This window comes from Halichoeres trimaculatus, unplaced genomic scaffold, assembly GCF_033239565.1.
Source record: "Halichoeres trimaculatus isolate MK-OKI-2021-1 unplaced genomic scaffold, fHalTri1.1 fHalTri1_scaffold_24, whole genome shotgun sequence".
Taxonomy (NCBI): Eukaryota; Metazoa; Chordata; class Actinopteri; order Labriformes; family Labridae; genus Halichoeres; species Halichoeres trimaculatus.
This window is the reverse complement of record NW_027437202.1, coordinates 9,166,852-9,182,919: the sequence shown is the minus strand read 5'-3', so window position 1 is coordinate 9,182,919 and position 16,068 is coordinate 9,166,852. Positions and strand designations below refer to the sequence as shown.

General features: G+C 46.4%; 2 protein-coding genes across 2 annotated transcripts; both read left to right on the top strand.

The window, feature by feature from the left end:
- Window positions 1–1,889: 1,889 nt before the first annotated feature.
- Window positions 1,890–4,068, top strand: LOC141785874 (uncharacterized). Its single transcript, XM_074664470.1, has 2 exons — window positions 1,890–2,011; window positions 2,293–4,068. The coding sequence occupies exon 2, from the start codon at window positions 2,307–2,309 to the stop codon at window positions 3,384–3,386; it is 1,080 nt and encodes a 359-aa protein (XP_074520571.1). The 5' UTR covers window positions 1,890–2,011; window positions 2,293–2,306; the 3' UTR covers window positions 3,387–4,068.
- A 576-nt stretch (window positions 4,069–4,644) lies between these two features.
- Window positions 4,645–12,673, top strand: LOC141785841 (major facilitator superfamily domain-containing protein 6-like). Its single transcript, XM_074664413.1, has 8 exons — window positions 4,645–4,901; window positions 5,153–5,249; window positions 5,585–7,145; window positions 8,503–8,600; window positions 9,878–10,039; window positions 10,125–10,223; window positions 10,312–10,604; window positions 11,530–12,673. The coding sequence occupies exons 3-8, from the start codon at window positions 5,587–5,589 to the stop codon at window positions 11,755–11,757; spliced, it is 2,439 nt and encodes an 812-aa protein (XP_074520514.1). The 5' UTR covers window positions 4,645–4,901; window positions 5,153–5,249; window positions 5,585–5,586; the 3' UTR covers window positions 11,758–12,673.
- Window positions 12,674–16,068: the final 3,395 nt, after the last annotated feature.

Here is a 16,068-nt window from a genome sequence, read left to right as displayed (position 1 = left end):
AGGTCAGAGGTCAAAGGAGAGTGGCGTCCTGCACAGGTGGCAGGTTTCAGGGAGTGAAAGGTCGGAGGAGACGCAGTCCGGCTGTCAGGGAGCGGAGGATGAGGAGGAAGAGGAGGATGAGCGGTGCTGCCACGCTGGATCCGTGGAGCGGCGTGAACGGGCTGCCACGCCGATGACACCTTCATTAACACTTCCACCAGTCACACACACACGTTCACACCTCCGCTATGAGTGTGTCCACACACCTTCAGAGCCGCTGAGGAGGCGTCATGTCAGGGATGGTTTGATGAAACTGTTTTTAAAGGTCAAAGGTCAGAGAGGTCAGCTGATCGGACAGTTATTAAAGTTTTCTGTTTTCAGTTTTCCTCCTTCACCTCCTGCTCCTTTCATCTCTTTTTATAAACAGGCCTGTGCTGCCATCTGCTGGCTGCTGGGGATGCTGCACCCTGATTGGACAGATGACTCCGCAGCAGCCTCACCTGCATTCAAGGTGAGGAAGACTGGTTTATTCAGCTCTGTGCTAAAAAAATAAAGCAGATTTAATTTTTCTGCAGCTTTTTCTCTCTTTACGGAAATGATAGTGAAGAAAAACAATCACAGAAGCGTCTCAGATCGTCTGATTTGCATGTGATGGCTCTAACGTCACAAACACTGGACAGGAAATGAAAAAAAAACGTGGGTGAAAGTGACAGTGTGACTTTAATGTCGCAGAATAATCCACAGGGATTAACGATTAGCGTCTTCACTGAGACTGAAGCAGCTTTCAGCAGCTTCTCTCACAGTTTCCGTCTCATTGTAATCCTCTGATTCCCTCTGATAAACTCAGGACAGGAGGAGAAAAACGCCTCTTTCTCTCTCCTCTATAATCACGTTAAGTGTCGAGGACGGAGGTAACCCAAGTCGTTTCCAGCTGCTGTCACCCTGCATCAGCACTATTCAGGTCGAGTCAAAGGCCGGGCTGAAACCAGACCCCCCTGCAGACACCAGATCTCTGTGAGAGGGAAGACCGGCTCAGTCTGGAGACCCTCACAGCTCCACACAACAGAGCAGACATGTCCTCCTCCTCCTCCTCTCTGTCAGCTAACAGGCTGAGCCGGAGCAGGGAGGGCGTCCTGTAAACACCTGAAGCAGCAGAAGAAGAAACCTGACCCTGCTGGACTCAGATTTAAACAAAACAACACGATATGTCAGATATGAAAGCCTGATTCTTCAGAGATTAGGAAAGCCCTGACCTGTTGACTCAGCTGAAGCTAAAATAAGAAGCTGAATCAGGTCAAAGATCTGCTCGGAGGTGGACGGTGGAGGCACAGAGAGCTTTATCTGTGCCAGGGATTTAAACGCATTAGTGTAATCTTCCTCTCCAACAGGTCCCCTCATCCTCCATCCATACGTCTCTGCCTCATCCTACACATCAGGATGTTTAATGTCACATCTGGACGCCTCTGATGCAGCACAGATTAATGTTTGAATCCACGGCTTCTGCAGATAAAACTTTTCATCCTGTGTCCAACGAGGATTTCCTGCCAAACGTTACGTCATTTTAATGTTCCTGCGTTTGTCGGTGTGATCACAAAAAGTGCTTTAAAGAGAGGAAACAAATCCTCAGGCTTTTGTTTTCAGTGTTGTCCTGGAACATCCCGATCAAAGTTTGACTCGTTCTGATTAAAAGTAAATCAGGAGCAACCTGGAGGTAAACAATCACATCTGTGCAGAGCGTCTAAAGCTCGCCGCGTGGCCCACTTTGCTTCAATCTCTCAGAGCGGCTGATAACCCCCCCCCTCCCTTCGACGCCGCGCTGCCGGTGAATAATTGACGAGCTCCCCCCCTCCCGCCCCCCGTGTCTCTTTCCATCTCTCTGTCTTTGTGGTGTCGCTCGTCAGCTTCTTCCTCCGAGCCGTGACAACCCGCGCCTCCTCCCTCGCCTCCGTCATGTTCAGTTTCCACCTGTCGCCGGCTGCATGTTGACGAGCGCCCGGAGGAGAAACAGACGGAAACACGGGAGCAGCTGCAGGTAGGACGAAGCTCAAACATTATAGCAGCAGTTTATGGTTCGTAGAGCTCGTAGAGAGGCAGGAAACAGCACAGGTAGCTCTGTTTATCCTCGTGGACTCACTCAGAGATTTAGATTAGAAAGAGTAGAAACAATAACCTGTTGAGTTTAACACGTCGAGTCCACTTTTTAAGGCTTGAGCAGAAAGATGGAATTGAAATCTGTTATTATTATTATTTTGTTGATTTTTACACCTTTAGATTATTCCTGTGTGTCAGTAACTGCTCCTCTTTCCTCTACAGAGCGCTCTGACACCATGAAGGCCCCGCTGTCCCTCCTCCTCCTCCTCGTCCTCGTGGTGACGGAGACGTCCTCCAGGTCTAACAGCAGCTGGTGCAGACCGGGCTGTGACTGCAGAGGAGACCTGAAGTTCACCATCTGCTCCAGAGCTCGCTTCAGCCTCCTCCCCAGCAGGGTCCCCCCCTCCACCGAGCTCCTGGACCTGTCCGACAACAACATCTCCGTCATCCCCCAGAGCTCCTTCACCAAGAACCGCAAGCTGAGAGTCCTCATCCTGCACAACAACAACATCAGCCTGGTGGAGGACGGGGGCTTCTCTCACCTGGAGTTCCTGCAGAAGCTGGACCTGAGCTGGAACCGGATCTCCACCCTGACCAAAGGGTTCTCCATCGGTCTGGCTTTCCTGCGGGAGCTGCAGCTCGCTCACAACCGGCTGACGAGTCTGGACAGCAGCAGCTTCATGCACCTGGACGGCCTGCAGAGGCTGAACCTGACCTCCAACAGCATCCACACCATCCAGGTGAGGTCCTTCTCCTCCCTGAGCTCCCTGAGGCAGCTCCACCTGCAGGACAACCAGCTGACGGCGCTGAGGAGCGGGATCTTCTCCATGCTGCGCTCTCTGGAGGTCCTAAACCTGGCCGGGAACCGGATCAGGGAGACGGAGGTGGGCGTCTTCAAGCCGCTCACCAGCATGACGCTACTGAACCTGGCTGACAACCAGCTGAGCACGGCCTACTTCAAGACCTTCCTGAACATCCACACCTACAGCACCCACATCCTGCTGGAGGGGAACCCCTGGAACTGCGACTGCGACCTGCAGAGAGTCTTCAGGAAGCTGCGCAGCATCCAGAGGCTCTTCCTGGACGACTACTACAACCTGACCTGCAAGGAGCCGCCCGTCCTCCTGGACTACCGGCTGATGGACGTGGACACGGAGCTGTGCCTCGCAGAGACCGTCACCGTGCTCATCATCACCGTTACCGTGGTGATCACCGTGCTGGCTGCCATGCTGATGGGGGAGAGGAAGAGGAAGAAGAGGAAGAGGGGGAAGCACTGGACGCAGCAGGGGGAGCTTTCAGACGAGTCGGACTATTGAAACACATCTTTCTCATCGCCTCATCATTCTGACGGATGGTCCACCCCCAGCTCTACAAAAAGAAATAACTGTAGGATGTATGATTTGTTGTATATCGATGTGAAAAGTGTATTTTCTTAGTTCTTTTTATGGAAATGGACATGATGCGTTTGCTCCTGCTGTGACTTCACGTTTAAAAACATTAAATTGAGTGAATTGACTTCCTGTTTGTCTTTCAGTCATTGTTAAACACAGGTCTGCAGCGCCCCCTGCTGGTGGAGCAGGTGAATGACAGTGGAGAGCATGTATTTGTTTGATGTTCCAGTAGCATCATGGGTGGGGTTTGCTGTATTTATAAAACAGGAATTTAAACTCTTTTAGATGTTTTCACCTTCCTGTATCACATGGATCAGTTGTAGGAATGTGCTATTAAAATAAAAGATGTGTAAAAATAATAATACATCACTTATTAACAGGAAAAACCATTATTCTTTTGTACTAATAAAGAAACTACACATGCAGGTGGAGTTTAAATCATGTGGATCCTCTTCCTGTGTGTAAGCTTCACATTAATCTGTCTGACTGATGAAAGCTGTAAGCATTTATGTGAATTTAGGAGCTGATTTATCACCATCTGCTCCAGCTCTGTGCTGAGTTTAATGACCATAATGTTGATTTATTGTTGTTATTTATTCATGCTCATGTTTGCAGACCCGGATGCTCCCACGGGGAACGTCTGTAGAGTGTCTCTGAAATGCATTACAGGAATGTTTTCATGTCTGATTAACTCATGTGTAATTAATGGAGTTTCCCCTTTAATTCAGGCGCTGGAGACCTTCAGGCGGAGTCGCTGTGCTGCGTCAAGGTGCATCAATCCAAGACGTGGAGGTAGCTGGTACACACAAAATAAAAGCACACACACAGCTCCGTGTCTCAGTATACATTTATTCTGGATTTACTGTTGATTTAACGTGTGTTTTTCTCAAATTAACTTACATTATGATGTCAAGAATTTATATTTTATCTAAAATTGTAGAGAAATTAGTCATGGGTTAATAAAATATAGAGAGTCAGTAATTTATAACGTCTTAAAATACCAATAGATACATGTTTAGCAAAATAATTAAGCCTAGTTTTGTAATAGTAATAATACATGATTAAAAAAAAATCGTTTTTGTAGCTTTAAAATCCCGTTAACACACATAGGTAACGTTTGTAAACAAAGAGTCTTATTTTGAAAGCGTCTAGCGGAAACTACTGAGTGCGTTTTCGCGCGCTTGACGCCTATTGGTGGAGACAGGTGGGAGCTCCGGTTCGACGAGCTGCTGTTGTTCTCAATACAAAGAAAGCAGCCGGAGAAACGCTCCGTATTCACCTCAAATTTCAACATGTTCACGTCGGGCTTTGTTTAATTATTATGAGTTAATTTTTAATTTGAACTCTGAACGATTTCCTGAGAGAAATGTCGGAGCGGGAAAAGAAAAATTCAACAGAAACTGCGCAGTCATAATTTAATGGGAGCGGTGACCTGAGCAGGTGAGAGCAACATTTCTGGTAATTTCCTTTAAAGGAGGGGTTAATTTTGTTTATATACCTTAAAGAGTTCAATTCAGGTTAGAGATACAGGGCTTATATTAATTTCCTGTTTGTCCGGTTCACTCTGTTTTTATTGAGATCGCTGTTTGAGATCATTCATCACTTTTTATTCAACGGAAGGAGCTCGGTTTGGAGATTTACGTCTGAAATAAAGAGTAAAAATCGTAAATATGTCATTTACTTCCGCATAGGGTCATCTGTGCCAGTCAGTGACGGACAGGAGGTGTTCAAACTGAGGTCCGAGGGCCCCCAGCGGGCGTTGGAGGACCATTTACTAGACTTGAAAAGGTAAAACTAAAAACTTCTACAAATCAGGGGTTTAATATTATTCTGATGAAAGTATATGAGTATGATATAAAAGTAATGGGGACCAATGGATGATTGCTTTTGTTTATGCTAGCAAGAATATCCTTATTTCTGTGTTATTTTGCTTTATAAAGAGCTAAGTTATGATAAATATACAGTCAGACAGATGTTTTGCTTTGTTTTTCACCCTGAACAAGTCGTCTCATGTGAATTACTTTGTAGAGAGCAGAGTAAAGACAGTAACCGCACACAGCTGAACCCTGAGCGGTGGCGTCTGCTTCATTTGCTTGTTAACTCCCTCATTTCCTTATCTGCAGATATGGCGGCAGACGACAAGGTCGCCATCCTGACCGACGATGAGGAGGAGCAGAAGAGGAAGTATGTGCTGGCAGAGCCCTTCAACACGCTGTCTCTGCAGCCCCAGCCGCCAACAAGGGACTCTGCCCCCCCTGTGCCCCCCTCAGGCCCCCCGCCTGAGCAGCCCGCCCCCTCAGACTCAGACTCCATAGACTGCTGTGAGAGGATGTGCCTCCGCATCAACAGCCACCTGCTGGTCTCCAAAGTCTTCTACTTCTTCTTCTACGCTGCCTACGGCTCGCTGCACCCTCTGCTCCCCGTCTACTACAAGCAGCTGGGCATGTCCCCCAGCCGCAGCGGGCTGCTCGTCGGCATCAGATACTTCATCGAGTTCTGCAGCGCCCCCTTCTGGGGCGTGGTGGCAGACCGCTTCAAGAAAGGGAAGGCAGTGCTGCTGTTCTCTGTCCTCTGCTGGCTCCTCTTTAACTCCGGCATCGGCTTCGTGAAACCAGCCGAGATGAAGTGCGAGGAGAAAGGCATGACGACGACGACGACGCTGGCGCCTGTGATAACGACCCCCCCGATTCTTAATGACACACATCCCAGCAACTCCACCAACCGCACCAGGAGCCGCAGGAGCCTCCTGGACTTCCCTGGCCTTCATGAACTTTTAGACTCTTATTACAACATGCAGCTCAGACACGTGCGAAGCGTCGACGCAAACGCCACTGACATCACCAACGCCACCACCAACACTCCCATCACGCTGGCTTCCCCCACCAAGCACAAGCCAGGCAACACCTCCATCCTCACCACGACCCCCACCACCACCACCAAACCTGCTCCCACCACAGCCAAGGAGTACCAGATCATCTACAACAAGGACCAGGTGGAGACCATCTTCCTCCTCATCCTGCTCGTCATCATCGTCGGTGAGTTCTTCAGCGCCCCCGCCGTCACCATCGTGGACACCGTGACCCTGCACTACCTGGGGAAAGCCCGGGACCGTTACGGCCTGCAGAGGATGTGGGGCTCCCTGGGCTGGGGTCTGGCCATGCTCCTGGTGGGGATCTGGATCGACCACACCCACATCACCGTGAAGATCGACGGCGTTGGCTGCGTCGTCCCCGAGTACCGCCTCCACAACTACCAGATCGCCTTCATCGTGTTCGGAGTCCTGATGGGCGTCGCCTTCATTGTCGCCACGCAGTTCTACTTCGAAAAGGGGGCGGACTACAGACACGAGATCCCTGAGGGTGTGGTGGCCGAGGCGGACACCCCCAGAGCTCTACCTGAGTCCAGCTCCTCGGATCAGACCCCCATCAGCCCGGACGCCTCTCAGGAGTTCCACTACAGCGACCTCCTGAAGCTGCTGTGCAGCGTGCGCTACGGCTCCGTGCTCTTCGTGGCCTGGTTCATGGGCTTCGGGTACGGCTTCGTCTTCACCTTCCTGTACTGGCACCTGGAGGACCTGAAGGGGACCACCACGCTGTTCGGGGTCTGCTCGGTGCTGAGCCACGTCTCGGAGCTCGCTGCGTACTTCACCAGCCACAAGTTCATCGAGCTGGTCGGACACGTCAGGTGAGACAGAGTCCGACGCCTTAGGGTCGGGATCTTTGGTGCTTTGGTTCATTTTTTATTCGTGACCTTAAATGTTTGGGTTTGAGTTTCAGAGCTGCAGTTCATAAAGGAATGACGTTTGAGCGTCTCAAACCTCCTTCCAGGAAAGTGAGCAGCCTGTCAGCCTAATTATTACCTCCTGCAGCGTCGGCGTGCCTCAGACTCAGCCTCAGCCTCAGACCGAGCTGGAAAGTCACCCTGCCTCTGCAGCAGCTCTAACACAATGCTGTCATTGATGCTCAGGGTTTCTGTTAGAGCAGATTCAGGGGCTGGACTCTCAGACCTCGCAGGCAGCAGGGACATTTGAGATGTTGGTGTTAGATTTCAGAGCTCTGCCTCCGGGCTGCAGCTCTGTACCTGCTCAGGAAACTCTGAAAGCGTCAACAAGAGTCAGAGCGAGAGTCAGAGGAGCCGCTCTGAGTCACAAAAACAAACTACAGTGTCTGAAGTGAAGAGCTGAACTTCCTTTGCTTCATAAACAGGAAAAGCAAGCCGTGGCTCGGTGTTAGAAACCGTTCCCACCCCTTTTGACCTGCACCGTGTCGTAACAATGAGTTAATCAGCTGCTTGGGCTCCTCCTGGCTCAGGTATTTATCAGATTTATAACACACCAAGCTTTAACTCAGCGCTTTTATTCCCAAACGTGTAAAAACAAGAGGCGCCGGACGTTGCTGACATCCCTGTCGTGTTATTTGGAGAGCCAACAGACGGATGTGCACACACCCCGCATCACAGACAGGATCACTCCAGTGTTTGTTCATCAGACAACGTTTACTGAGCACACACACTCACACACACAGAAAGACACATGACTGAAACACAGGCGTCACTTCAAATCCTCAGAGGATTATTAGACCATCAGTGACTCAGCTCCTTTAACCGCCCTGACCAGTTTTTTCAGCGTGTGGGGCTCGGAGCTGAGTCCAAACCCTGGACTTTTCTCTAAACTCAGGCTGAAACCTGCAGAAACAGACCCTGACCTGAGAGTGAGAGTGTGGTGTTGAGGTGTGAAGTGTGTCTAACCCGTTTGTCTCCTCTCCACAAACACCAACAGCTGCTCGCTCCACTTTCCTGAGCAAACAGACGGAGAGCTTTCTCCTCTTAAAGGTTTTTCTCAGAGCCAAGCCTCTGCCGGCTGCGAAGTGGCAGCAGAGGATGTTTCCGTGTCTCTCGGGGTCAGCTGAGGACTCCTGCACGCTTTATAAAAACTCATCAGACTTTCCAGTCAGACAGGAAGTGTTTCTGCAGCGAGGCGTCACTTCCTCTCACACAGAGACTCAGAGTTTAATCTTTCCCTCCTCCTCCTCCTCTTCCTCAGGGTGCTGTACATCGGCCTGGCCTGCAACACAGCCCGCTACCTGTACATTTCCTACCTGCAGAACGCCTGGATCGTGCTGCCCATGGAGGTCCTTCAAGGTAACCTCGACCTTCGCCCTGAGAGTCTGGAAACTAGGACCCAGGAGACAGGACCCAGGCTGTGTTTGTCCAACAGGACGCTTATCAGGCGGCCTTTTTCCTCCTGATAGCTGATGGAGCTCAGGAAACACTCAGATGAACTTTGAGCCTCTGCAGGACGCGTGTTAAGACGGTCAGACAGTTCAGTCTGAGCGTGTTAGGAGAGGAAACTTTCATTTTTATATTAGCCTTTTCTATAAAGGGTTTATTTCTTTAATTAATATCATTTTATATAGCTACTTTCCTTCTTTCTTTCTTTCTTTCTTTATTTATTTATTCATTTATTTATTTATTTATTTATTTATTATTATTTTTTAATAAAGCACTTTTCAATTTATTTTTTATTTTGTCTTTATATTAATACTTTTATTAGCCTTTTCTTTTATAGATTCTTATATATTTTTTATTAATTTATTTATTCTTTTATAAATTCTTATATAATCTATTTATTAATTCATTTATTTATTTTCTTCTTTTATAGATTTATTTTTGTAATTTAGCACTCTCACTACTTCATATTTTTTTATAAGGCTTTATTCTTTGATTAATATCACTTCATAAAGCTACTTTTTTTCTTTCTTTCTTTATTCATTTCCTTATTTTTTATTTATAAAGCTCTTTTCTATTTATTTTTTTTTATTTTTCTATATATTTCTTTTTATTAGCCTTTTCTTCTGTGGATTCTTATATTATACATTTAATAATTCATTTTTTATGTATTCTTTTATAGATTCTTTTGTATTTTTTATTTATTTATTTATTATGTCATAGATTCTTCTACAATTTATTTATTAATTTATTTTTTCATTTATAGGACGCGTTTATATACGCATTTATAAGACGGTCAGACGGTTCAGTCTGAGCATGTTAGGAGAGGAAACTTTCATTTTTATACTTAAGTTTGATAAAATATGAACAGATGTGTCTCAGAGAGAAGCAGTGAGAGTTTGCATGGTGTGTTTGAGGCGTCCGCCCTGAGGAAACACGACGCCTCTCAGAACAAACAGAAAACAAGTTCAATGTTTGAGGCAGAGTTTAGAAAGTCTGAGTCCAGCCTGAGCTGATAACAGGAAGTCAGGAGGAACTCTGAGCTCTGGGTTTAACTTTAGAGGAGCAAAGAGTTAAAGAGACACAGACGGACCACACTCAGAGACATCTTTCTTTCTGCTTTCCAAACATTTGTCAAGTTTTACAAAGTCCAAACCCTGTCCCTTCATCTGTCCTTGTGTGTCCTCCAGGTGTGACGCACGCCTCAGTTTGGGCAGCCTGTATCTCCTACCTGAGCGCGGCGGTCCCTCCGGCTCTCAGGACGTCAGCGCAGGGCATCCTGCAGGGCCTCCACCTGGGGCTGGGCCGAGGCTGCGGCGCCATGATGGGCGGAGTCTTCGTCAACTACTTTGGTTCGTCCTGATGCTTCAGCAGCAGCTTCTCCTCCTGCTCCTCCTGCTGTTTGGCTAAAGTCCTCCTCCTTTTCTCTCCGTGCAGGCGCTGCAGCGACCTTCAGAGGCATCGGGATGGCCTCCCTCGTCATCCTCCTCATCTTCTCCTTCATCCAGTGCCTGACAGGAGAGAGTGAGGGCCAAGGTGAGGACGCCTCCTCCTTTGAAGGAGCAGAGAGGTGACGGATGAACAGCAGTCAGATTAAACTCCTCTCCTCCTCTTTCTCCTTCAGAGGACAAAATGCTGGCTGAGAACATCCCGGTCCCCTCCAGCCCGGTTCCCATCGCCACCATCGACCTGGTGCAGAGCCAGAACGGAGTGGGCAGCCCCGGCCAGACCCGGGCCGCCCTCGTGCAGCCGGTCCTGAAGACCAAACACCAGGAGGAGCAGGAGGACGTCAGCAGGCCGGCGTGGGTGCTCTCCGGCGCCCCCTGGGTCACCGTTGCCTTCGCGATCTTCCAGATCAGAGAGTTGATGAACTTAAAGAAGGGGAGCGGACCTCCACCTGAGAACCAGCCGCTGCAGGTACACACACACACACACACACACACACACACACACACACACACACACACACACACACACACACACACACACACACACACACACAGAGTCAGGGTTTATTCTCTGTTCACTCTCTTTAACAGCCTGTGTGTGTTTTCAACATGTCTCATGTTCACACACTCTCCAGGCTCCAGACTGTGTGTGTGTAATGACTCAAAGCGCACACACACACACACACACACACAGCCTGCTCCCTGGAGTGTGTGTCACTAATAAGAAGCAGTGTCTGAGTGTGAAGCTGTGTATTAACCTCAACTCTCCGTTGCTTCCTCCTCTCACCTGCTCACACACTAAAGAAAGGTGAGACGTCTGCGTGCAAAGGTCGATGGAAAACTACGTCTGCGTCTGTGTGTGTGTGTGTGTGTGTGTGTGTGTGGGTGTCCAGGGCTCTCTGTGTGTTGAAGCATGTGGTGACTCATCTCTACCTGTGTGTGAAGTGTGTGTGGTATGTGGGTGTGTGCATGCATGCATGCATATGTGTCTGTGTGTTTTGGCGCGCCTCCCACGCCCATGCTAATGACGTCGTTCGGCTGCATGACCTGCTGCATGAAATACCCCCCCGCTGACGTCACCCCCCGCCCTCCCCGCCCCCTCTCCCTCTGGCGGCCGTGGCGCTGAAGTGCTGATGTCAGAGGAGGCTGAAGATGGTGGAGGAGTAGTCAGAGTAGAGCAGACATCAGGGAGGTTTGGTGTTTTCAGGGTGGATGAGTTAGCTCCTGGAGGCTAACGTGTGGCTGTATGTGACGGAGTAGCTAGCCTCAGAGAGTTAGCGTTAGCTCTGTGTTTTTAGCTCAGTCTGAGGATTAGATTAGACTCTGATATGGATCTGGATTAGTGATGTAGACCTGACCCAGCAGCCTCTCTGACTGTTTACGTCTGTTTCCAGGTACCTAAGGCGCGGCCGGAGTACGACGCTACGGGCTCGTCCAACAGAAACCCGTCTGATGACGGCGCAAATCCACCAGCCACCTCAGAAACTCCCACACAACCAGACTCCACCCGAGCAGCTCCACCCTCAGACTCTGACAAAGACCAAACAAAGACGCCTTCAGACAGAGGAGGAGGAGCGCAGGAGAACCCAGCGTTCACCGCAGAGGAGTCAAAGACTGTTTAATGTAAACTCTGAGGGTTTTTATTCCTGACACATCCGTCAAAACAAGTCCTGGGTTCAGTCTTTGAGTCTGAGCTGCTGAAACAGCCGTTAAACTCAGCCACAAACAGGAAGCTCACATTTCAAAGACTGACGGCTTCTTTTCACGGATGAGCTCAAACCTCTGGAGGTGTGTTTTCACCTCTGGAGGGGGTCCAATCAGACTCCGCTCTGAGCACTGTGCACTATCTGTACTGCCCTGGATGAAACGATGTGCCTCTTGATAACTTATTAACTTAAAGTGATGAAAACTGACAACACGGTGATTCAATTTAGCACTTTGACTCTTAGAAACTTTCTTCCAGGACACATTTTTAAATGTTTTCATGTCGTTTCCTGGAGGAGCTCCTGACTTTTTGTATTTCTAAGGGCTTTTATTGTGAAGTAGCTGGAGTAGGACGTGTGTAGTTAGCTGTAATCATCATTTCCTGACGTCAGAAGTCTGAGTATTAACTGACACTTAATCTTAAATTTGGATGAAGCTGACAAAGAAGAAGAAGAAGAAGAAGAAGTGCCTGGTCTTATGAACTTAATCTGAAGCAAAGAGCCCTTTACTCTCCTCCTACATTCAGTAACCGACGCAGCAAACCCAGGCTCCTTTTTAAGCCCCGTTCCAATATTTTTGTAACGAAGCTGCCAATAATCGACACGCTATATTTACCGTCTCCTTTCATGCCAAATGAATCCCAGTATTCAGCGTTTTGTTTGTGTCTCCTGGGCGCAGAAAGCTTCACAAAGAGAGATTCTGTTTACAGGACGTTGGAGCGTTCAGAGGAAGTGGAAACTGAGCGGATTTCATGGAGATTTTTCAGCCTGTGTTTTTTTTTTCTCTGTCGTGCTTTATCACTGTATTTAAACATGATTCAATAAATCTCACAAATAAAACCTCAGACTGGGCTGCTGTGTGATGTGTCTGTGACTCCTGGTTGCCGTGGTGATCAGATGATGCTCTGCAGGAGGAGAATCTGCGGCTCTCTCCTCCTTAGCATCACGTTTAAACGCAGAGAGGTGTAGTTCCCACCTTCCTCCACTTGATGGCAGTGTCTCTCTGAGTTCTCACAGTGTTAAATGGATTAACCCCGTCTGTGAGTGTGTGTCTGTGTGTGTATCTGTGTGTGGAGGGTTATTGAGGTCTTGGTGCGCCTGCTACTGATGGGTGTGTGTGGGTGGACAGTAATAGGCTTCCTCAAAAACTAGACGATGTGCTGTGAGAGGAGAAAAAACAGCAGAGAGGAATAATGAAGTAACGCGTCTTGGCACACTCGGTCTGTCTGAGATGCCTTGCTCGTGGGCTCTGTGGCAGTCTGCATCAAACGTCAGATTTGTTCGTTTCCTTTCGCTCCCAGCCACCGCTGCCCAGATACAACCTGAGGCTATTTTTAGCTCCTTTTCTCCTCGGCGTGCCGTGACTGAGAGGAGAGCCAGACGCCCTGAGGAGGCGACTTGGCAGGAGCTGTTGAGTCAAGGTGATGACGGCTCCTCCTGTCCACCTGGACTCTGGAGGGATGGGAGCAGGGCTCTCTCTGGTGCTGGTATTAACCCGAAGCTCCTCGGGGACCAGCAGACAGACTGAGCCGGTCTCTGCAGAATCAGAAACTGCCTCTTTTATTTTAAACGTTTCTGTAGAGAAAAGCTGCTTCAGGAAGTGATTCACTGTGAGCTTTGTTTTTGTGGTTGCAGAGCTGAATAATCCCAGGAGAGAGGAGGGTTTGTTTATTGAAGTCTCCTCATGTCCTTTCTTAAATACCAACAATATGAATGTACGTGTGTTTCCCTCCTGCAGGATCAGAACTCTGAGGAGCTCAGAAAAAGTGAGTCCACATCAGGATTTTCAAGTCTGAGCCATGAATCATCTCAGTTTTTGGTAAAAGCCCCTAAAAAGCTGCTTCATGTTTGTTTCTTCTTCTTCTCGTCTCAGGAATCCCCCCTTTGGTCAGACCTGGTGCAGTGATGGGACCACCAGAGTCCAAAGTGAGTCAGAGTAAAGATCATGATGTACGTTTTTTAACACACACACACTCTTCCCTCAGCCTGTGTTTGGTTTTACAGTAGTGTTAACAGGATCAGCGCCGTGAAGCCGTGCAGCAGATATATGGGAGCAGACAGCTGTCAGGGCCGCTCCGACGTCAGCCCACAGCCGGCCCGCGCTCCCCGAGAGGAAGCTGGAGCGTTACCTGTCAGAGGAACACAGACCGCCGCACATCCACCTGATTTCACTCCCCCTCAGATTCAGGGATTCATCCTGAGCCGGACCACAAGGAGAGTGAGTGTTTGTAGCTGTTGATGGAGCATTTCTTTAAAATTTAAGATGCAGCGAGCAGCAGAATAAAACAGGAAGCTCTGAAACACATGATTAATACAGCCGTTCTGGCTTGTCCCCCCTCCTGTGGATCATCCTTCCTTTGACGGGCCTCAGTGTGCAGCCGTGAATCTGTGTTTTTTAAACATCGTAAGCACATTACAGACGCGTCACACGCTATTCTGTCTGAATAATCACGTTTATGGAGAAAGAAATGACATTATAATGTGATTTAAATACTTTTATTTATTTGTCTTTATATTTATACTTTTATAAGCCTTTTCTTTTAAGGATTTATTGTTTGATTAATATCACTTTATATGGCTACTTTCTTTCTTTCTTTCTTTATTTTTTTGTTAAGCACTTTTCTATTCATTTTTTGATTTGTCTTTACATTAATACTTTTATTAGCCATTTTTTATGGATTCTTATATAATTTATTTATTAATTCATTTTTTCATTCCTTTATAGATTCTTATATATTTTTTTATTTATTTATTAATTATTTTATAGAATCTTATATAATTTATGAATAAATTATTTTTTTTATGTATTCTTTCATGGATTCTTGTACAATTTATGTATGTATTTATTTATTCTTTTATAGATTCTCATATAATTTATTCATTTATTTATTTAATGTTTTATTTATTTATTCTTTTATAGATTTATTTTTGTAATTTGGCACTTTCACTACTCTTTATTTTATTTTAACGCTTTATTCTTTGATTAATATCACTTCATATAGCTTCTTTCTTTCTTTCTTTCTTCATTTACATATTTTTTTTATTTAACACTTTCCTCTTTATTTTTCTTTATTTTTCTTTTTACTTCTGTTTTTATTAGCCTTTTACTTTCATAGATTCTGATATAATTTTTTTATTTATTAATTCATTGTTTATTTATTCTTTTATAGATTGTTATATATTGCTATTAATTAATTTATTAATTCAAAGATTCTTATATAATTTATTTATTGACTAATTTATTTCTTTTCTTTTCTTATTTATTTTTTTTCCTTTGTTTATTTATTTATTTATTCATTTATTTATACTTTTTTAGCTTTATTTTTGTAATTTGGCACTCTTACTACTCCATATTTTATTTAAAGGTTATATTCTTTGATTAATATCACTTCATATAGCAATTTTCTTTCTTTCTTTCTTTATTAATGTCCTTATTTTTTCTGTATTAAGCACTTTTCTTTTTATTTCTGTTTTTATTAGCCTTTTCTTTTGTGGATTCTTATATAATTTATTTATTAATTCATTTTTTATTTATTCTTTTATAGATTCTTATATAATTTAATTATTATTTATTCATTCTTTTATAGATTTATTTTTGTAATTTGGCACTCTCACTACTCCATATCCATTCACTGGCCACGACACAGCATCATCGACCTCCTTCGTATGGATTAGATTTCAGATTAAAGATGGAAGAAGAAGATTTCAGATCAATGAAATCAACAAACAAGTCGACTTCCTCCTCGTGTTTCATTCAGGTTTTACTGCATGTTGTAAAGACATCATTAATTATTAACCCAACGAGAGGAAGGATCACAGTAAAGACTGTTTGGACAGAAACAGATAATCCAAACTCTGAGTCGTGCTGATGTAACCTGGAGATCTGGATGTTCTCAGCGTTTGATTCATCGTCTCAGGCTACAAAAGTTTCTCTCAGCGTGTAAACTTCCACCCCCCAGGAGCTGCAGGTACTCGGCTCGGCCCTGACGAGCGATGAAGAGTAAAAGATGTGTGCTCTCCATCGCTGACCTTTCCCCCTCTCCAGGCGGACTCCTCCACAGCGAGCAGCAGCAGCCGCCTCCCACCTCGACTGGTGGACTTCAAAGGACAAAGACTGGCCTGATCCCAGCGTCGTACTCCAGCTCCTGAGCCTCTGTTCATGTTTTACTCTGCTGCAGATTCACCCTCACGTCTGTCAGACGTCCTGCAGCAGGACGAGTGTTTGAGTTT

What these genes read in the sequence shown, in the direction of transcription:
- LOC141785841 (XM_074664413.1), top strand. Translation starts at nt 5,587, where the DNA reads ATGGCGGCAGACGACAAGGTCGCCATCCTGACCGACGATGAGGAGGAG. An exon ending in GAGCTGGTCGGACACGTCAG is followed by an intron (nt 7,146 to 8,502) that starts GTGAGACAGAGT and finishes CCTCTTCCTCAG; the next exon opens with GGTGCTGTACATCGGCCTGG. An exon ending in AGGAGAGAGTGAGGGCCAAG is followed by an intron (nt 10,224 to 10,311) that starts GTGAGGACGCCT and finishes TTTCTCCTTCAG; the next exon opens with AGGACAAAATGCTGGCTGAG.
- LOC141785874 (XM_074664470.1), top strand. Translation starts at nt 2,307, where the DNA reads ATGAAGGCCCCGCTGTCCCTCCTCCTCCTCCTCGTCCTCGTGGTGACG.